Genomic DNA, 22,347 nt, shown 5'->3' with positions numbered 1-22,347 from the left:
AAGTTGTGTATTTTAGGCTTGCCATGTGATGCCCATATACCTTTCCATGTTTGAACCCACTGAGCTGTGCCTCATGTCACATTTTGCTTGAAATTAAACAAGCTTCATTCTTTATAATTGCAGTTTTATTTATACCAAGGTAGCATTACATTAGAAACATCTCAAACTATGGTTCATATATAGTGTCTGCTTCTACCACCACTATATAATGTAATACGCTCTGTATATAAGGGCAGAGCATGGCATAGCATTCAGGAGGCCAGTGTTCCTCATGAAGAATGGGACAGAAATCCTATTTCTGAAATTAAGAAATATTATGCATAATTTCTAATTATTTTATCCCTTCTCCTTCAAAAAATTGTAATGTATAAGTTGGTCTTAATTATTTTTATTGAACCTTTTTTTTTTATTATTATTTTAGGCATGAAAAAGTGCAAGAAAATTGCATAGACTTGGTTGGGAGAATTGCAGATAGGGGTGCAGAATATGTATCTGCAAGAGAATGGATGAGGATATGCTTTGAATTATTAGAATTACTGAAAGCCCATAAGAAGGCCATTCGACGAGCAACGGTAAACACATTTGGTTATATTGCTAAGGCAATTGGACCTCATGATGTACTTGCAACATTATTAAACAACTTAAGGGTAAGTTAAAAGCAGTTTATTTAATTTAACAGATTAACAGTACCAGTTTATATATCCTTTTGCCAAGCTTTCAAATTGAAGTTTGCATTAAATAAAGTGGTTCTGTGAGCACACTCATTTCTTATAGAATAGCTGCACAGCATGTTGCTATAGTATTGCATTACAAATAAACAATATTTCTGTGTTGGAATCTGTTACTGCTGTATACTTATAATAAGATGTCATCATTTAGGCAGCTGTTCTTATGGTGATTCCATCTCAAAGGTTTGTAAAGCTAGTATAATGCAAGGATGGGCATCCTACTAATACTATTCTGTTCTTTATTTAGCCATGTACCCTTTTTTATGATTTGAAGCATGATGTTATTAAAATATCCATTCTCTTCTCTAAAATAGTTGTTTTTGTGTGTTTCCTCCATGTTATCCCATTTCTTTCACTGCTTTCTTGCCTGATGCCATCAAGTTCACCTTCTTGGTCTGACCTTAGGCCTGTTACCATTTGTTTTTACTTCAAGTATTTGTCTATCTAGTTCCCATTTTTAATCTTTTCTTGTATGGCCATACATCTTAAGTTGACTGTGTATCTGTGTTTGAGTGGATATTTGTTACTCCAAGATTTTTTTCTAGTGTTCTCATTTGTAATATGGTTTTTCAATTGCTTCCCTCTGTTAATTCCATTTATTTTTCTTAAAAACTGTCATTTCTGAAAATCCTGATTCATTTAATGTTCCTTTATTTCTTTACCAACTCTCAACTCCATTTTATAAAATAAGCACAAAACCTGTATTATGAACAATTAAATTTGTCATTTGGCTAATTTCTTTAATACCCCAAAAATTTAACTTCTTGCTTTACTTATTTTTATTGGAAGATGTTATTTCCATGTCATATCTTCCATCTCCATTAAAGATTTCATAGATACACAAAATTATTAACCTTTTCCAGTATTTGATTATTTAGTCTACATTCAGTGTGTAGTCTCTCTCAGAATTCATAGTTTTCATTTTTGTGCCATTCATAGCTTTCTTGATCTTTCAAGAAAGCTATGAATATGAAAGCATTTAATAATCCAATTTTTATGTCTCCCAGTAATTTTCATTCTCTTGTTAATTGGTCCACAAAAATTATAAAATGAAGTGGTGATAAGTTGCAGTCCTGCCTTAATCCAAATGTAAACAGTTTTTTTCAATCCTCACTATAGATTTTTTCTAATTGTGCACGCTTTTTATCCCTCTTGAAAGATTATCCTTGATGCCATGTTCTAAAATTTGAAAGGCAGATATTTCAGTACTTTATTGTATTCAACAACACTTTTAATCCTCTTCGCTGAGATATTTGCATAGATTTTACCTGGAACACTAAGCTAAGGAGTGAAATTCTATAATTTCCTCATTTCACTTTATTTTCCTTCTTATATATTGGTATACAATTAATGCCTTACTCCAATCTTGTGGAATCTCTTTATAATGTGATGTAACAACCACTTTTTTCCCTCCAACTTGTGTAATTTTAGGTCTGATTTAATCTATACCTGCTGCCTTTCCATACTTGCTATTTTCCTTTTCTGCCCAATAATCAGATAGCATCCAAAATTCTATTCTCTCTCTCTCTCTCTCTCTCTCTCTCTCTCTCTCTCTCTCTCTCTCTCTCTCTCTCTCTCTCTCTCTCTCTCTCTCTCTCTCTCTCTCTCTCTCAATTTCATCATTTTCTTGTTCTCCTTCATTTGGAAAATCATCAACTAGCTGCTCTTCTAAAATGTACCTCTCTTTTGTTTTGACTTTGTCCTTATCACTTTCGGTTATCTTAGTTACGGATTTTTCACCTGTTCTGAATTTTTTAACCAAACAGCAAAACATTTTCTGTTTCCTGATACTTGTTTTCCATATGTTTCTCAAAATATTTCCAAGATTTTCTGTTTTGCAACTTTCATGCATATTAGCCCTCTTTGCCTTTTTTTTTTTTTTTTTTTTTTTTTGTTTATCCAAACACTTTTGGAATAATGTCTCCAAGTACGGAGGCCTGATCTTAAAAAAAAAAAAGGGCATCGAGCTTTTTGAAAGGGTCCAAAGACAGGTAACTCACATGGTTAGATCAGCAGAAGGGCAGCTGCATGAGGGAATAAGATTTCAATTATGTGTGCTACAAGCACCTTAGCTGGGAATCTTATTAAGGTTTATAAGGCTCTGAAAGGGGTTAGTAAAACAAATGGAGGCAAAATTTTCACTGTTATGAAGAATTCCAGAACTGGGAGCTATAGATTCAAATTATAGCGGAAGAGGTTTAGACTAGATTGCCGACACTTTTCTTTTAGCCAGCAAGTTGTTGATTACTGGACAGGTTGCTTCTGCAGGTAGTTGAGGCTTTCCCCTCCTCTGGTGTAGCAAAAGCCTGTGGCTTCCTTGCACTACATGGCTACTACTTTGGTTCCACTACAGTTTCCTGAATTTTCTGTCTTTACAGAAACCTCCCAATGTACAGCTTTTGCTGAAATTCTCCTAGTATTTTGCCCTTCTACATTTAAAGTCATATTTGCATCAGCAGTGCTATTTAAATTTTGAGCAAGATGTTTTCTATATTTAATAGTTGTTGGCAAAGCTAAGAGCTTTTCAGTTTTTCTTATTTTTGGGAAATATGGGAAAAATTACTTCCGTTTCTTCCCATATTTTCCTAAATATCTCTGTAGATGTAGTTGTTATTTCCTACCCTTCTGTTTAAATCTCCAGTCAATACTATTGTTTCTGTTGTTCACTCAGTGAAGTTAAAGAATTGTTCTACAGCAGGCCCCCGTTATAACGCGGTTTGCTTTACGCTGATTTGCTATAATGCTGTTCTTATATTATAACCCGTATCTGACTATAACGCTGTCACAGATCACTATAATGCTCTTTTACAGATTGCATTTTTGGCATATTTAACAAAATCGTTTCATTTGATGGAGTCGATAGCTTGAAAATGAATAGCAAAACAGCATTAAAACGTTTCCCACGCTGACTTGAGAAATTTTCTCACGCTTCGTGAAATTTTCTCAAACGCTAATTTAATCACAGTACAGTGACTTGTTACATAGTTTTGAGATCAACATTTTAAAAAATGACCAAGTATATAGTATATTGCTTGTAATATTTGCATTATATGCATTTATCCGAAGTCTAGTCATCACTCAGTACCGTATTAGACATTGTGCGAAACGGACAGTTTACTTGAACATTGTATTGTAATTAATGCAACCAATGCAGTTACATTTTTGAAGAGTTAATAATGGCCGATAAGAATGAAAAAGCAACAACGTCTGAGCGCAGTACGAGTATAAATGTAATAAAAAGACTGAATTTGAAAATTAAATTAGACGTTTTGAAGCAAATCGATTCCGGTCAAAGACAAGTGGATGTGTGCCATAATTTAGGACTTGCAAATTTAACTGTAAGAACAATTATAAAAAAAAATAAATTTTAGCAGCGGGGAAGATAGCTGTTCCACTGCAAGCAACTAGGGCTAGGCTGGCTATTAGGATTGAAATGGAAAGACTTGAACTAATTTTATTGAAGATAATATCCAATGCAGAATTCAGTTAAGTTAAATATTATAAAAAAAAAAAAAAGAGAGAGAGAGAGAGAGATTAGTCAATATGATGATCTGAAGAAAACTCGCCTAAAAAAAAAAAAAAAAAAAAAAAAAAAAAAAAAAATGTGGAACCATTTAAAACTAGTAAGGGCTGGTTGAATAGATTTAAAATCCAGGGAGAAGCCGCAAGTGCAGATTAAGGAGCCGAAACTTTCAAAAAAGAACTTGTTAAAATTATTGAAGAGGGATATTATGTGTTATACTTCTCAACAAGTTTTTAACATAGATGAAGCAGGACTTTGGTGGAAACAAATGCCTAAAAGAAGTTTCATATTGAAAAAAGAAAAAAACATGCCAGGTTTCAAAGCGGCGAAGGATCAGTTGACTTTATTGTTGGGTGGGATTGGCCTCGGGTGATTTAAAATTAATACCCCTTTTAGTTTATTTGGTTCAACCCAAAATCGACACATTTTTCTTGATTAAATTCATCAATTAAATTAAATCAATTTATATCAATTAAATTCATGATTTTAATTGGAATTTTAAGTTTAATTTTGATACGTAAGTAGTTACCACATAATTATATACGTATGTAATGCAGAATATTTTGACCGACATTTGTGCATCTTTTCCCTATGGTTTATTATTGATTAGGAAATATCCTATGGCACCGACTGCAACTCACAAATACATATGTTACCTTATGGGAATGCGAGGGTCACCTGTATTTCATATTTTTTGGAGCATTCATGTTGTCTGTATGCAAAGACAAATTTCATCAGCCAGCTTTCTATCAATACAGTTCATCTTGCTTCAGTCTTCTGGAACTCGTCCTTTGTAGAACAGCATTTGGATGATCTGCTATAACCAGTATACCACTATTTCTCCTCTAGCTTTCAGCATTTTTTAAGTTATTTTTATTTATTTATTTATTACTTTTTAAGGCATCTCCACTGCTTAGTGGTTGCTTTGTAATCCCCTTCTCCATTGTGAACAGTCTTTGTAGGACCCCTTGTACAACCCTCTGCATCACCCCTAGCTGCTCTCCAATCTCTTAGTCCACCTCTCCTGGGACATTAGGATGTGACCATACTACTGCAAAGATTGATACTCCAAGTGATCCATGACATTTTCTCACAAATTCAATATCTCCATGACATTGCCTAAACTCTTTGAAGGTGAGACATGCACAGACCCTGTCATAAACTATCCATCTCCACAGCTCTTCTCCCTTACATTCAACATCCATCCCTCCCCACCATATGTCAGACACTCTCTGCTATCATTTATAGTATCATCTTGTTTTCCTTTCAAATGTCTCAACTTCGTAACACACCATTCAGTTGCCTAATAACAATGCATGTGTGGGTAATATGGTCATCTACATCTTTCTCACAAGTCCCCACTTATGAATTATAGATTCAAAATATTTGAAGTGATATTCTGCCTTCTCCACCAAATATTCTTATCTCTGTAAAATTAAAAGTCATTCCGATCCTGAGCAGTTATCACTTGGTAGTTGGAAAATAATAGTGAACGAATGATGTCGCCAATCGCAATTCCCATAGCTCTACATGAAGCATTCCAATGTGCATCAAGGTAAATCTTAAATAGTTGCTGACAGCCCACATAATTTGTCTCAGGCCTTTGGATGTTGCAAACTCAGCCAGTACCAGCCCCCCCCACGCTTAACAGCTTCTCTGCAACTTTTTTACATTCTCATAATCAAATTGATGATCAACTTGCTTACATTCACCCTCCACATTGATCCGTACAGTCTGCTAATGGGAACTGAATCATAGGCCTTTTCAAGGTCCACAAAGACCAAATGTGTTTCCTGCCCTTTGGCAATTCTTTTTGCTATGATCTGCCTTAAGGTGAAAATGTTATCAATACAGGGCTTTCCAACAGTAAAGCCGGCCTGTTCTTCTGACATCCAGAAAGCAATACTCTTTTCTAATCATGTAGTTATAATTTTACTCTATAACCTACGCATGGAGGCCACTACAGTAATGCCCCCATAATTTGAAGAATCATTTTTATTGTCCTTCTTAAAGATAGGAGTTACAAATTATAAGAACCAGTCTTCATGAGTTGCATCTCCTTCTAAAACTTGAATTAACATTCTTATCGCTTGAACAGCTCCATATTTCTATAACTCCAAGGGTACTCCTCCTTGGACAGCTGCCTTCCCATTCTGTGAACTTGTTAAGGCATCTCACGCCTCATCTTCCAACATAGCATCCAGCAGCTCCTTCTTCCTATTCTCTGTCCGATGGTCCTTAAAATGTTTCATACTAAAGCCACTGAATGTGACCCATGGCTTGGTGCTCTCTTATGCCTGACGGTCTTTCATTCGTGAACTGACCTATTTTACCCCAATGTGTGGTTAATCTCAGAACAAACTCTGTTCCAACATTCTTCCTTGCATTTCTGTATAACTTTTCTCACTCGCCTCTTAATAACTATCTTTTCCTGATCCTCCAGCCTTCCAGAGCTAAGCCAAGTTTTATACACTTCTTTCTTCTCGGCGGTGACTTCAACAGCTTCTCCTGTCATCCACTCTGTCTTATTGTTATTCAATTTTCTTAAAATACCGTGTGCTTTCTTAGCTGCCTCATGTACCACATCCTTAATATGATTGTAGACTTCACTAGCACCTTGTATGCATGGAAATTTTGATTAATCCTACTTTCATAGGATTCTAATCCTCCAATACTCTCACCTTTAAGAAGGCTGACCATACATTGTGGTTCATTCAACCTGATACCACCATCCTGCTCATTTCTCCTTTTAGACCTCCCAGGCACAGTTACCTGTGCACACAACAAGTAGTGAGTCGTGCCACATTCTGCACCTCTCAATACTTGCAGATGGTCAATAATAGAGCTTAAGCTTCTTGTATGCTGCACCCAAGTAAATCTATGGATATCTTTACACTGGAAGTATGAATTCGTTATCTGGCACTCATGCACATCACACAATGCAATCAGTCTTTTACAATTATCATTCTCTACATCCTGACCAAAAGATCCAACTGTTAGATCCCCAATCCTTTGATCACCTGCTATTCAAGTCCCCATGGACAGAGCTCTTCATTGTCTCAGCATGTCTCAACAAATTCACTCAACTGCTCAAAATACTCATCTTTCACCTGTACTGATACATCCTCTGTTAGAGTGTGTGTTCCTATGATAACTTTTTTCACTACATAAATGCTGAGCACTACTTTTATCAAAGCTCATTTACTTCCTCCCAGCTTTTAATAGCATTTTTCCATTCTTCTTTATCCTCAAAGAAATCCTGGCTCGTACTCTGCTCGCCTTATACACACCACTCGAGATGTGTATGTAACCACCTTGGACCTCATAGTCAGTACCTTTTCTTTAATGGACATTATAAGTACCTTTCCTTTAACAGATGTTATAACATGTGGTACGTTAAAAAGAGGGTCACTATAAAGAGCTTCGACTGTAGTAACTTATTTCTACACTTCCTCTACTTTCCCAGTTAACTTCTGTATGTTTCATGTTCCAAATCTCAAAATCCACCTTTGTAGACAATTTCTTTGCTTAAATTTCATCCTTCTTTTGGACATATGGATCAGTAAGTTTTCACAAGAAAGTAGTGTTGGCCATTTGTTCCACCCCAACTTGGAGTACCAGGGTTTTATTCTTGGAGTACACCTTCTCCTAGCCTGTTAGGGACCAACCCTAGACTGTAACAAGTCTCACAAGAGGTTAACATTGGGAGCCTCTACCCTAAGAAGGACTGTCTTGACTCGGACTATGAGCTCCTACCCCATAGAAAGAGAGAACTTGATTAGGAAAAAGAATGACCCCCTAGCCCTCGAATTGCTTTAATTGCAGGGTTAGAAGCAACAAGAGTTGGTCAAGAGAGACCAGATAGGAAAGATGAAAAAAAAGGGTGTGTCTCAAAGTAAGTGTAAGAAGAGAACAGACCCAGCTGGGAAAGCCATTTCCCTTGCTATCAAGATGATATCCACCTGGGACCCTATTGATCTACCAGTCCTTATTCAATATATTTGGTCCACCCACCGTATATGGTGGGATCCACCCAGGGGATGTGCGCTCTAGGTGTCAAGGTCCATCGAGGGATTTATTATTTTTGATAATTTTTTAAAAAACTAAAATTACAAAGAATTGTCTCTGAGAACATAATTATTGTTATTGTTGTTTAGTTTTTGTTTAACTGTGATAAAATATTTTATTTATAATAAAATACAGCCTTTGTTGTTAGGTTCAAGAACGACAAAACCGTGTATGTACTACAGTGGCAATAGCTATTGTTGCAGAAACATGTTCACCTTTCACTGTACTACCAGCATTGATGAATGAATACAGGGTTCCTGAACTGAATGTACAAAATGGAGTTCTGAAGTCACTGTCTTTCCTTTTTGAGTATATTGGAGAAATGGGGAAAGATTACATTTATGCTGTTACTCCTCTACTAGAAGATGCACTTATGGATCGGTGAGTGTATTGTATTTGGTTACCCCTTAATTGTCATTTTAAAATTATTGGTAGTCACATTTCTAACGTGTGCTTGTGCCTATTCTGGTTTAAAATGTTTATAACATTACTGATGAAAAAGGAAGATCCCTAGAAACATTATGTGGCTTGACATTTTATTCAGCAGCATGCCACTTTATTGGCAGGTATTGTTTTCACTTTATTTTTGCCTGGGGTAGCATTTTTTTCCCTTCCTGTTAAGTCTGAGGTCAGCTGATTCAGTGTTTGAGAAAATGCTAGCAAGTAAACTTTGTAAATGCTGCCTTCATCATATTTTGTTCCTTCTATCACTGTCCCAGATTGAAATATATTCACTTTGTGTATGTGTGTTGGATTTTATGAGAGATTTCTCCTCTCATTCACTCTCAGTTAGACTTAAGAGTTTATATAATTTTAAAGAAGAAATATAGTAGTGGCCACATAGATTGCATCACTGTACATTTTTTTTTTTTTTTTTTTTTTTTTTTTTTTTTTGAGAAGTAAGCTCTTTTGTTGCAAGATCTGCTTTTTTACAGCTCGGACTTTAAGGATAACTCAAGAGATTCTAAATTAAGAGACTAAAGGCAAAAATATGATGAAAACAAGAAACATCAAGTTTATATTAAAAGATACTAGTTAATATAAAAATGCATTTACTGTATAGGAAACAGTCTACATTTTGTTAAATGTATAATGTAAGTTTATTAACAAAATAGGAAAAATAAAATAAATAATGAGGTGTTTGCACTTCACATACATTATATGATAATCAAATTAATACCTAGTGAGGCTGCCACGTGTTTTGATTTCAAAGATACACCTTTCAAGGTCGAGTGAATCAATTTATTCACATAATTGGATTACCAGCTCACAATACCAGACACATATGATCGTTCTTGTAATTTAACTTTGAAAACCTTCTCACAGTATTTTTTTGGTCTGTTATGTGCCAGTAGTTCTCAGTTGGATTTAAGTTTCATTTTCAGACCATGATAAATATCAGATTGTGGAGCTCTGGAAAAAATCTTGCTTATTGATTTAAAGTTGTTTGAAAACAACTTATTGACTATGAATAATTCAAAATTATTTATTCTATATAATTCTACTCTGAGTTACCCAAAGATGCAGATGTAGATGGAAAAATCTGTCTACACGATTGATAATAGCAAAAAGCATGCATGCATTTAGTTTAGTCTTGAATAAGACTTTCCTTTAAAATATTTGTGATGTAGACCATATCATTTGGCTCACAGGGGACTTGATGCTTCTCTCTGTACAGTTGTCATGAAAAGTTTCACTAGTCATTTTTTTCTGTGGGAAAGTGTTTCCTTGTTCCCATGGAAACTAATTTGTTTATGGTAAATTTGTGCAAATCAATCTTCATATTTCAGGTTCACTGTCATTGCCTTTCTAATTTGAAGGTAGTTCTTTTGTTCATGGGTGCCTCCGTAGCCAGGTGGGTGGGAGCAGCAGTGCATAGCACACGCTTCTTGATTAGACCGGAGTTCGAGCCCATGCCCACCAAATACAGAGGATGCAGAAAGGTCAGGGAATGACCACCGCATATCCCCGGAGCAATATGGCCTTAGTTGCTAATGCTCCTAAAAAAAAAAAAACCAAAATTTTGTTCATGTTCTTTAGTTATCACAAAAATTAGATTTATAAAACACAAGCAGTTGCATTGCACAAATGGATTGACATGCACACACAACTCATGTTTACACAGTAGCTGAAGCAGTGGGGTGGAGGACAATCAATGGAAAGTATTCATTAAATTAATGCTAAAAGCATATTAAAAATGGCCAAAATCATTATCTTGATGAATGTGTAATTTTGCAACACTTACAGTAAAGATGGGGATTGAAATATGCATGTAGAGGTATTTTATAAACTTATTATGCTAGAATGCCTTTAGCACCTTTCACAACTCCCTAGATTAAATGAGTTTTATTAATCGCTTCCCTCATTGGTTCTTTTCATTTTTACTTGTGCAGTTATATTATTAAAAGTATTAGTTTTATTTGTATAGCCTTTATCAGAATTCATGGGTTTTTGTTATTATTTTTCACTTACCTATTGAAGGTCTGTATTCCCTTGGTTATTGGGAGTGGAGACAATGTTAGAAAATTATTTTAAAAGTAAAATCATTATTAAAACTTTTTTCCAGAATATTAAGTTATCAAATAACATATTGATATTCATTCATTGACATTACTTTCTTTAAATTGATATTTAGGGATCTAGTTCACAGGCAAACAGCATGTGCAGCAATTCAGCACATGTCTTTAGGAGTGTATGGATTTGGATGTGAAGATGCATTGGTACACCTTCTCAATTATGTCTGGCCAAATATCTTTGAGACATCCCCACACTTGGTACAAGCATTTATGGGTTCTGTGGAAGGTTTAAGAGTAGCCTTAGGACCTATCAAGATCTTACAGTATTCGTTTCAGGTAATAAATATGTACAGATTACTTTTTTTTACTACATTTCTTTTAATTAGAAATAAAAATTTATTTGAGGGATATGAATGTAAGGTTTAGTATTAATGAATGTTAACCTTGTGTAAATGCAATTTCTTGTAGGTTACCAATGCAATATGACATTAGACAGCAGATTTTCATAAATACTATTATTAAAAAAAGCAATAATTTATAAATAAAAACAAAAGAAAAAGACCAGATCTATTATACTGTTGCAAATTCAGTTTTTTTTTTTTTTTTTTACATTTACATTCAATGAGCTTTTGATTACTAGAACCTGACTTATTGCTGCATTTCTTGGTAGCTGTATCTTGGAGAGTTCTCATTCTTGGAATGAAATCAGTTTATAAAATTGATACTGCTCTGAGTATTATAACCATGGCCTTGAAAAATTTATTCAAAACTTAGTCCCAAGCTGGGAGGAAAGGGGGGATACAAAAAAGTCTTCTGGATGGAACAGCCATTAAGCAGCAAACTCGAGTCACATTATGGGGTGAAAATACTACTGTTTACTTGCTTGTTACCTTTAAATTCTTTCAATTTATAATTAAGCTCTAAAAGTGTTGTCAGGAAGGCAGGTAACTAGAAGTAGAGCTTCTAGTTACTGTATTGCTATTATAGTTAATATAAAAGTGAGGCTTCCATGATGTATGTGACTCTCTCCTGATATTTGCATAGCTAAATTCTCATTATAGAAAGAATAAAAATAACGAAAAAATTAGCAATTATTAAAAATACTTTACCTGTAGGATTAAATTTAAAAGGGACTGCACTTCTACCCAGACATGATAGAAGGTAGTATATGATGAGAGCCTTGTCAATTTGGTCCTGGAGAGATTGTGCAAAGCTCAATGGGGTAGAATTTTTTTCTCAGCATGGTTTGTATGTGTTAACAGGAGAGACTGCTTTTACAGGGATGGGATACACCAGTGTTTTCCAAACTGGGGTCTGTAGACCAGTTCCAGAGGGCCCACAAAACATTCAGAAGGTATCAAGTAATATGTGTTTATTTTCTTAAAAAATATACTGATAGAATCACAACAAATTTCGTTTTAGAACATTACTTATTTTCAATACGATTAGCACGTATTTCAAATTATTATTTCTATGTATAGCAAATTGATGATAAATAAAGTTATTATATATCTGTATAAGAATAAAGTTGAGTTGTTTCATACATGAAACTGAATTTTCAGAAAATCCAGCGCGCGCGCGCGCGCACACACACACACACACACACACACACACACACACACGTAGGGAACTTAAGACTATTTTTAGGAGGGTCTGCGAACTTGTTCTGGTTTTTGAAGGGTCTGTAAATCTAAGTAGTTTGGGAACTGTTGGGATACACTTAAATATAAAGGTTGCAAGGCTAGCTTTTGGAGGATACACAGACTAATAGATTAAAAATAGCCACAGGCAAAGTGAAAGTGATTCTTGCACTCTTTCTATTGGAATGTGCCGTAACCTGGAAAGCAAGGTGCCCAGGATTTCTAGGCCTGCTGTATATGTTCATGTACACCAATGCTAGAAGTATAGTAAATAAATTCGATGAATTTGAAGTACTGGTTAAGACATCAAAGGTGCATATCGTTGGGATATCAGAGAGGTGGTGTCACACAGTTATAAAGAATGCAGAATTGGAATTTGGGGAGTACAATGTGTACAGAATGGATAGGAAGGGAGGAGGAGTTATGCTGTCAGTTAGGAAACACAAAATCTAAAGCAGTGCAACCAGTTGACATGGGTGGCCAGTGCTATGTTGAGTTGGTTTGGTGCACTGGGAAAGTAAAAATGAGAGTAAGAGTGTGTTATAAGCCTAATGACTGTGATTAGTACAGAGAAATAGAGGGCCAGTAAATCATAATGTCTTATAATGGAGGATTTTATTTTTCCAGATATAACCTGTGTGTTGATCACTCACACACTAGCAAGACTTGTGGATTTATTTGATGACTGTTTTGCAGCAGCATGTTTGAAAGGCAACCAGAGGGAGTAATACTCTTGATCTGATTATCAGCAGTGATTATTCATGCATTAAGAATTTGCAGATAATAGGTGGCAATATTCACAGTGTACTGATGTGGGATTTACTTAAAGATGTAACTACCACCAGGGGTAAGGGAAGGATTTTTGCTTTTGTAAAGGTGACTACAGTGGTCTCGGGCAGTTATTAAATTCTATACAGTGGGAAAAACTGATGATATACCAGCAGAAAATTTTATATGGGAAGCATTCAGGAATTAATCATGGAATCTACTAAGCTTTTCATATCTACTAAGAAATACTGTTCAAGGTTTGAGTCTAAATGGATGTCAGATGAACTGAGACTCATGGCAGAGAAGAAAAATGCATGGGGTGCATATAAATTATCAGGTGACACAGAAGCCTATGGTGTTGTAATCAAGTCACAAAGGAGGTTAGGCAAGTGAAAGCAGATTATGATAAATCTTTGGCAAAGGATGCAAAGAAAAACAGCAAAGGCTTGTTTACTTATGTAAACTCTAGAAGGAAGGGGATGAATCAGATTGGTCCAAGCCCAGATCGTTTTAAATTGTCTGGATTTACAGATATTCTGATCATAATTAATAAGAACACCACAGGCAGTCTCTTGACTCATTTCAGTTAATAAATGATTATCAATCTGCATACTGAAACAAGTAAAAAAAAAAAAATCGATTTTACTCACTTTAGTTACATACTTATTTTTAGCTACTTTGTTACTCCCAGTGTTACAAACACTTGACAATGACAATTGGCATGGAAATATCAGATGATTTGGATCCTTTTTGCTCTTGGGTATCTTCACTACTAAGGAGATTTTTTTTAAAATAAATTTTTAAGGTAAATAAAAAAAAAGTGGAGGGAGGGATTTAGTGGCTATAGGTATTAACTTAATAGGAAGTATACATAATCAGTAATTGAATTTTCTGACATAATCTCAGTTTTTTAATTTTTTTTTTGCCATTGTAAAATTGCTATAAAAATGAAATTAAGTAGCTGGTTTTAGGACTGACATAAAATAAGCAATCCACTAAATTTAGCTATTATTTGTATAATGTTAAATTACAATTATCTCACCAGTGATTGTAAAATACTTAAAACTTAATTGCAAAACAAGTGCAAAGGATCAAACGATGTTTTTGTTGTTGTGGGTTTATTGGTGCATTGGTAACTATGGTTGTAAATGCTGCAATTGACACAGCAGATAACCAGATACACAGATAACTGGGTATCAAGGAAATGATACCCACTTATCTGTGTCTTTTTGATTAGATCTGGGAATATGTGATATTATATAAGTGCATAGAATATTTGCATAAGATTTTCACGAATACACATATATTTGCATATTTATAAAAAAATTGTATAAGTGCATAGAATAAAATATTCTGTGCACTTCTACAGTGTTTAGTTTTTGAATACTGAAATCAGAAAAAGACTTGTAAAGTGAAAGTGGGATATCAGTTAAGAAATAATAAAGGAAATTATTTAAATTTAGTTTAGTGTATTTCTTTATAATAATAGGAAATTTTTGTTTATTTTCTATAGGGCCTCTTTCATCCTGCTCGTAAAGTAAGAGATGTTTATTGGAAAATATATAATACGCTTTACATTGGTGGTCAAGATTCCTTAGTTGGTGGTTACCCAAAAGTTCCCGATGATTCCAGAAATAGCTTCACTCGGCATGAACTGGAATATATTTTATAAAATGAAAAAAGTCAAGGTTTTGAATACGACCATTTTCTGTGTTAATTACTGTACAAATGAGACTTTGTTAATGCTTTACACTGTCAGGGAGTCATCAGCTAGTTGAGATGTGCATTAGGCAAGGACATTCGTGACATTTTAAATTTAAACTTCACCATTAGAAAATTTTATTTATGTTCTTCTTTGCTTTAAAAGCAAATGAGTAAATACTTCACCTGCCTCATGACGAGAATTCAACCTGATCTTGTATTTTGTGTAGGTAAAATATTTTTTATTTTTTTGAAAATCATATCACCTCATAGTCATTGCTTTTCTGTACACTTGTATTTTACTTTAATAAAAAAATTTTAAAATTATTTACAAGTGCAGTATGAAAAGTATTGCTGATTGATCATTGTGCAACTGTTATATTCCAAGAAATAATGGGTGGATGTTGTCTCAGAGTTTCCTTCTACCATACGTTGCTTTAGTCATATACAATTGCTGACCTTAGTGCACTGATTTTCTTCAGTTCTTCTGTGGCTGGGTTCTTCAACATAGATTACCAATTTACGTTGCTCCAGCCAAAAGAATCTGTAACACCTGAGGGCCATATCATTGTCGCCTATCACCCTGCTTTCCTTGAAATGGTAAAATTTCATGAGTAATGGCAATGCATCTTTATTTAACGTAGTCTGTTATGCTGCTAGTGGAATGCATTCACTAGAAAAATATATTTATTCAATTTTTGGTTTTGAGACACTGCGTGTAATTATTATTAAACTTCTTGTTTACACATGAGTATCTCAGTATTTTCTCATTATTTCTTTCAACTTATTTCAATTAATTTGCAGATTTCCTTATTCCACAACTGTAGTCCTTTGTTTAATGATCACATACGTCAAGGGACCCTTTGTGGAAAGACAGTTTTTGTTTATCAGGGTTTCTGTATTTATAGAAAACAGTATATTGGTACTATAATTCTTTTATTTCATCAACTGAGTTGGCTGTTTCCTTGTTATTCTATGTTTACCTTAATTTCCTTAGCTGAATGACTTTTCATAACAGTTAAAATTGCATGGTTAACGGTTAAGTTTGATGGAATGTAAAGTGTAGGTTCATGATATTTATCTTCTTTAGCCATCTGCTCATTCCTAATTTATGTATTATATTCGTTTTCACCTTTCTAAATGGCATAATACTGAAATGGAAAAAAAATTCATGAAATTTTCTCCATTTCATTATGTCATTGCCTGTGAATTGGTGAGATTTTGTTATTAAAAGTGACTGGCACTCCAAAAAAATAAATACATAATACAGTCAAACTTGGTTATAACAAGATTCAGGGGACCAAAGAATATCGCTCTTTATTACCGTTACTCATTATATCTGTTATTGTAGCTATGTGTTACTTTTCCAGTTATTCATACACAGTACTTATTAAAAGGAATAAAAACAACATGAACATTGAATAACCCTAGCTCATATTAACAATTTATTTATGCACTATATAAATAATTCAAAAGAAAAATAATTTCATTATTAAAAAGTGTTGATATAATAGATTGGTTTTATTTTTTAAAGAAGTCTTCCAGTGTTGTTTTCTTTCAAATTTCTTTTAAAGTGAAATTTATGAGCAATGTCTTTCATTTTACTGAGATAAATTTGAAATTCCAGATAGATGTCATTGGTTTCATAAAACAAAAGAAAGAGTTTTTAAAGCAGTTAGTGCTTCCGAACTCAACACTATATTAACTGGACACTCTCCACCATCTTCCTTGCTGTCATCTTTTAAAGCCCCTTTTTTCTCTGACAGCTTCGAGAACATCCTCATCTGTCAACATTTCGGCAATCACAAGGTTGTTGTCCGCAGTCTTGTAATCGAGACTGTGGAAACAACTATTTTCCGCCTTGTAGTTTCGGTAAAATATCACTACCATTTTTAAGCTTGTAGTTTCAGTAAAGAGCCACTAATAGGAATACAAATTGCTTTATCCGTTCACACTTTCACAACTTTTTTGCATGTTTTTCAAAAGCAATAGTAATTCTTCCCCAAAATGGGCATATTGCTTGTTCCATTTTAAGTCACAAATTATTTTCCCTTTCTCGCTGATTGTCTAAATTTTTCTTTTCTCCCTGCCATTTAAAGGTAAAAAAAAAAAAAAAAACAGAATTCAGTTAATGCAGCACAATAAAAATTAACTACAGAATCAAAATTTTAAAAAATTACAGTTGTTTGTTTCTCCCAAGTTTTAAAGACACATTCACACACAAAGATTTGAAATTGCACTGAATTCTTCATTTCAGCTGATCATTTCATATTGATACGGACAAATCTCATTGATTAATTTTCCGAGTAATTTCTCTCCCCAGGTCTTCTTAGAATCCATAACAATAGGGAAGAGATACAATACAAAAGAGGATTAAGAGATTGGAGAAAGAAAAGGAAAATCTAAATGCGGACATGCACCTTTAGCACAGGACATTCTCTATTCAAGCGAGGTAGTGTGCAGCAGAATTATCCTCCTCCTGCTTCCCCCCCCCCACGGGCAACCATTAGAATCCCCCACTTAGGTCTTCAGCACCCCCTTCTTACCAGGTATTCTGGGATTTCCACTATACCACTGGAATGAGGACTGTGCTCTTTGTGGTAGCATACTGCACTAAAAAGATTCTGAGAAGCATTAAAAGGATTATATATAAATTTCCATGACACCTGGATATGTGCTGTTAGTGTTCAGCAGACTGTAGGCAGTGGTGTTATGGTTTAGGATGGTGCCTCCATAGCCAGGAGCAGTAGTGTGTAGCACACACTTCTTGATTAGACCGGGGTTCAAGCCCGTGACCACCAAATATGGAGGATGCAGAAAGGTCAGGGAATGACCTCTGCATATCCCCAGAGCAATGTGGCCTTAGTTGCTAATGCTCCTAAATACCAAATAACAAACAAACAACATTATGGTTTAGGGACTACTGTTGTTGCATGTCATGGGTCCTCTGTTTGCCATTAATCAACAGCTTGGTGAAAATGCCTACCTTTCTATTGTCTCCAAACAAGTACATCTCTTTGTGATGATAGCGTATCCAGACAATTCTGGCATCTATCGAGGAAACAACACACCATGCCACAAAGTCCAGTAGGTTGCTAACTGGTTTCAGGAACACAAGAGTGAATTCTCTGTCCTCCAATGGACCCAACTCACAAATCTTAACCCAGTTGAGCATGTTTAGGAACTACTGAAGGACATTCAGGTGCTACTACCATCAACCTAACAATATGTGGGCATGGACACATTCTGCAACACTGGAGTTCTTACAAAGATGTGTATGGCTGGGTTATGGAAAAGTTTGCCCCATGAAGTATTAGATAGGTGTTGCTAATGCAAAGCCAACTCTCTGTATGTTCCTAAAAATGGCAACTAAACTTTAATGCTCATGAAGGTTATGCATTTGGGGATCAGAAATCCTGGAGCCATGTATAAACTAAGGGGAGAGAAGCCAAAGCAGTTCAAGGTGTAATGACTAATCTGATATGAAATTTTCTATGCAGTGTAAATAGGCATCTAGGGAGCATGGTGTCCTGTTCATAATTTATAGAGCTTAGTAGGGAGGACATCATTATGCTCTTTACAAGGTGGTGGTTGGACCAGATCTGGAATAATGTATTCAGGTCTGGAGTCATACCTAAAAAGACAGAACTTCTGAAGAGAGTTCAAAGAAATCAATCAGGTCAGTGATGAGTGCAAATTGATGCCTGTATGAATAATAGCATTAAATATGTGGAATGCAAAGTTTGACAGTTAGAGATTGAGATAAAGAGCTGAAGGGATTGAGTAAAATGAATGAGGAAGGTCTGTTCTCCCTTATAGGGGAGACAGAACCAGGGGCACAAATATAAAATTTCAGGGAATAACAGAAGACTGGATCTCATGAAGTTAATTGTCAAACATTGGAATAAATTGCCTCCCAATATGGTTTAAAGATAATTGGATGATTATGTTGTGGAAATGTGAATAATATGGATATTGTTTTATTTATTTTTGGAAGAAAAAGTTCCTTCCCTTGCATAATTTAGGCTTACCAATACAAAAACAGTGCAACAAACCACACTTCACATGAATCTATGGCCAACAAGAGAGGCAGCTTGTCTCTCTTGTTGAGAGATTGCAAGACTTCCAAAGGAATACTGCTACCACCCTTGCCATTAGTCCCCCACCCCCTCCTTTATGAAAGACAATGCCTACAGCTAATACAAACACTCACTGGAAAAACTGAAAGGTAGCATATCCAACACCATACAGGTTTTCAAACACATTTTGTTATGATTGCTATAGTGATAATTTTCAACATTTTTTGAGACAAATTACAAAATGCTGAGAATGTTACATAATGCTAAGAAAAGAATGTTGCTTATAAATTTAGTCTCTTGCACTCTTTTACACAAAGTTCTCATTTTAAATGAGATTGGGTTTTTATCCAATCCAAATTTAAAAGGAATCACAGGCAAGCTGTGATTCCTTTATTAAATCCTTAACTAAGGACTCCAAATCTTCACTGGCACAGAAGCCAGACTATAGAACTAATAGACACACAATTGCTCATTCACCCTTTGATCACTGTAGCCAGACCATTGTGAACAGGAGAGTTGTTTGTACATATCTCATCCACAGGGATTTCACTTGAATTCAAGAATATTCTCATTATTATTTCTGATCTGTTCCCAATGTCTTGTTTACTTATAATTTGTAATAACTTCACTTCTGGCCTCTTTTCATTTAACTCACTCAACACTGGTATCCTGATGTCTGTGCAAAAGAAAAGAATAGTAACCAGTCCAGGACCATAGATAAAGTGGATGAATGTTATTGATTTGTTGACTGCAGAATTCACAATGCAAGGTGAAAGAAAAAAAAGAAGTGCACCATCCTGCTACAGGGGGACAAAAAATAATAAAACAGGTATCTCAAATTGCACACAGTTTCCATCTATTCATATGTACTTTATACCTGATTTTAGCGGTTTTGCTATTCTAAAAGTAATGTCAAGAAAAGGGATGTTAGATCCTGTTTACAAAAATTTACCTTATACAGTAACCTTGTTAATTCAAAGTTGAAGGGACCAAAATACATCCGTTTTGATTTAAATGGGTTTGAAGTACAAGTTCGGAACATGTTAGTATTAATCGAGAAAAATTTTTAGTGGCACTTATTAATAGCGAATTGTAATTCAGTATTCTAGTCAACATGAGAAAGATAGTTATGCTATGAAAAAAATTGGTAAATTTCTCGCATATTATAGCAAGATTGCTTTGTTTATTATGTATAATTGCACATGCCTTCTAGAGAGAGTCATATTTTTGGATATTATCTGCTGTTATATTTTTTATTCAACCAAAAAAAAAAAAAAAAAAAAGTGACATTTCTTTTTTTGTATTATTGTTTTCAGTAAACTTCATTTAGCACAAATTGCTCTTAATACACAAGCCAGGATCAGTTGACATCACTTTAGAACAGCTGAGAGTGGTAGACAGAAAGATGTTTAATTGCAATATGAAAATTTATTTTGGTTATGTAATTTGTTTCATTTTTTTTTTTCTCTGCTTTATTTGTTTAAAAATAAAGCAAAAATAAAAATAGTACTTACGTAAATAAGTTACTATTTACTGAAACAATTAATTATGGAAGCTGCATGAAAAGAAAACATTACACACTACTATATACTAAAACAATGTGCACAAAAAAAAAAAAAAAAATTCAGGACATTAGAATGATTTAATTCAAATGAGAAGAACTTTGTGGGTAATTTCTTCCCTACACACAAATTTTATATAATGAAACATTTTTAAAGCTAAACCTACCAACATTGTGCTGTTGCTCAGCTGCCCTAAAGTAACATCAAAGGAGTCAACAGTTTGCATAGGTAGTTGAGAATATTCTCTTTTTAGAAGATATGTGCAATTATAAATAATAAACAATGGAGTTTGTTTTAACATACAGCTCTTGTACATTGAGCTGCCTGACTGTTATGGCAGTAAAAACAAATCTTGGCACTCTGTTATTATGTGCACAAAATTTTAAAATTTCAGATGCCTTGTGAATTCTTCAAGAATTCTTATATTTATTTTTTAATTCTCCAATGGGAAAGTTACCTTTTAACTGTGAAGAACATTTATCATTCTCTTTAAATTGAGTGCATATATTTGAACTGAGAAATCAACGTTTGTGATCAGTGGAGGAGGAAAAAATTGGATTAAATGTGCACCTGTATCATGAGTTACAGTTAACTGATCATGTAATCAGTCAAAGCATCATCATACAATTTATGGGTACGATCAGCTCTGATTCACTCCTTTGACGAATGGTCATCCAAGAAAAATTTTTCTTGGATGCACTGTAATCTGTGTACATTTTTATTATAAATACTGATTTATTCATATATAGAAAGAAGTGCTTTTTATTTTATTTTATATTTTTTTTAACTTTTGTCATTACCACATTGTTGATAATCAGGTGGTACAATGTTTGCACACAATGGAACTATTTTTTTTTTTTTTTTTTTATCTATAATCAAGCAGTTGTAGATCCTTTACTGAGCAATGCACAATTACATTTAGAAAATTGAATGTAACATAAAAAAATAAAATAATTATAAAAGTGGATTAAAAAATAAAAAGCACCATCCTATGACACCAGTAGATGTATTAACCAGAGTGCCATCTTAAAACCATACACCTGATAAACTTCTAAAAAAAGTCTTGTGATTTCTTTTAGCATAAAGTATGAGGTGATAAAACAAAGAAACTTATTCAGGGAAAATGTATACTTAGAAGAGAAGAGATACTGAGTGAAATGCTATTAATATCTTTAAAATTAAACATTTTCTTTTAATTTAATTAAATATTAAATATACACCATCTGATGGTGTTCTGTAAAAATCATCTTTCATGAATTCTTATTTAGCTGTGAAAACTGTGTGTATGCAGTTTGGTAATAAGTCTGTTATAAAGTTACTTGAAACTAGAATTAGGCTTTATACTTCTTTTATGAATAATATGTACATATTACAAACTCACTCCAGCAAATCTTTCAAGTATAGGAATGTGGTTAAAAGTTAATCTGCAACTTCACAATCACCAAAGTGGTTTTTAAGTTACAAAGAAGTGCACTAAAGTAGCCCTTTGCACAGACAAATTAAGTAAAATAAAGCAATACAAAGAATTGCATAAAAATCATAATCCATTTCCAAATGGAATGGATGTACATCCACAGTTTGCTATGCAGCAGCACTTCAGTCAGTAAATTCATCTTACATAACAAATTCTAATGCAACCTTGATTTTAGATAAGATGTTGTTACTAAAACATCATCATATCTAAAATCAAGGTAAGATAATGTTGTTACTGAACTTGACAAGCACATATTAAATAGGTAGTGTAATTAATGGTGTAATGACT

At 34.2% G+C, this 22,347-nt stretch overlaps 1 protein-coding gene across 4 annotated transcripts in view; it reads left to right on the top strand.

Moving 5' to 3' along the window:
- Positions 1-21,713, top strand: part of Sf3b1 (splicing factor 3b subunit 1) — a 299,209-nt gene extending 277,496 nt beyond the window's left edge. The window contains exons 20-24 of one of the 4 annotated variants that reach the window (XM_090372203.1): positions 422-647; positions 8,468-8,700; positions 10,955-11,171; positions 14,757-15,170; positions 21,665-21,713. In XM_090372203.1, coding sequence (XP_090228329.1) covers positions 422-647; positions 8,468-8,700; positions 10,955-11,171; positions 14,757-14,915 — 835 coding nt within the window. In that variant the 3' untranslated portion in view covers positions 14,916-15,170; positions 21,665-21,713. Of the gene's footprint in view, positions 1-421; positions 648-8,467; positions 8,701-10,954; positions 11,172-14,756; positions 15,180-21,664 lie in introns of those variants that run through there. The other 3 variants (XM_090372195.1, XM_090372209.1, XM_090372200.1) reach the window with 3 other exon arrangements.
- The last annotated feature ends 634 nt before the right edge of the window (positions 21,714-22,347 follow it).

Source organism: Mastigoproctus giganteus, chromosome 1, assembly GCF_048544385.1.
Source record: "Mastigoproctus giganteus isolate SK-2022 chromosome 1, ASM4854438v1, whole genome shotgun sequence".
NCBI classification, from domain to species: Eukaryota; Metazoa; Arthropoda; class Arachnida; order Uropygi; family Thelyphonidae; genus Mastigoproctus; species Mastigoproctus giganteus.
This window is presented reverse-complemented; position numbering and strand designations above follow the sequence as displayed.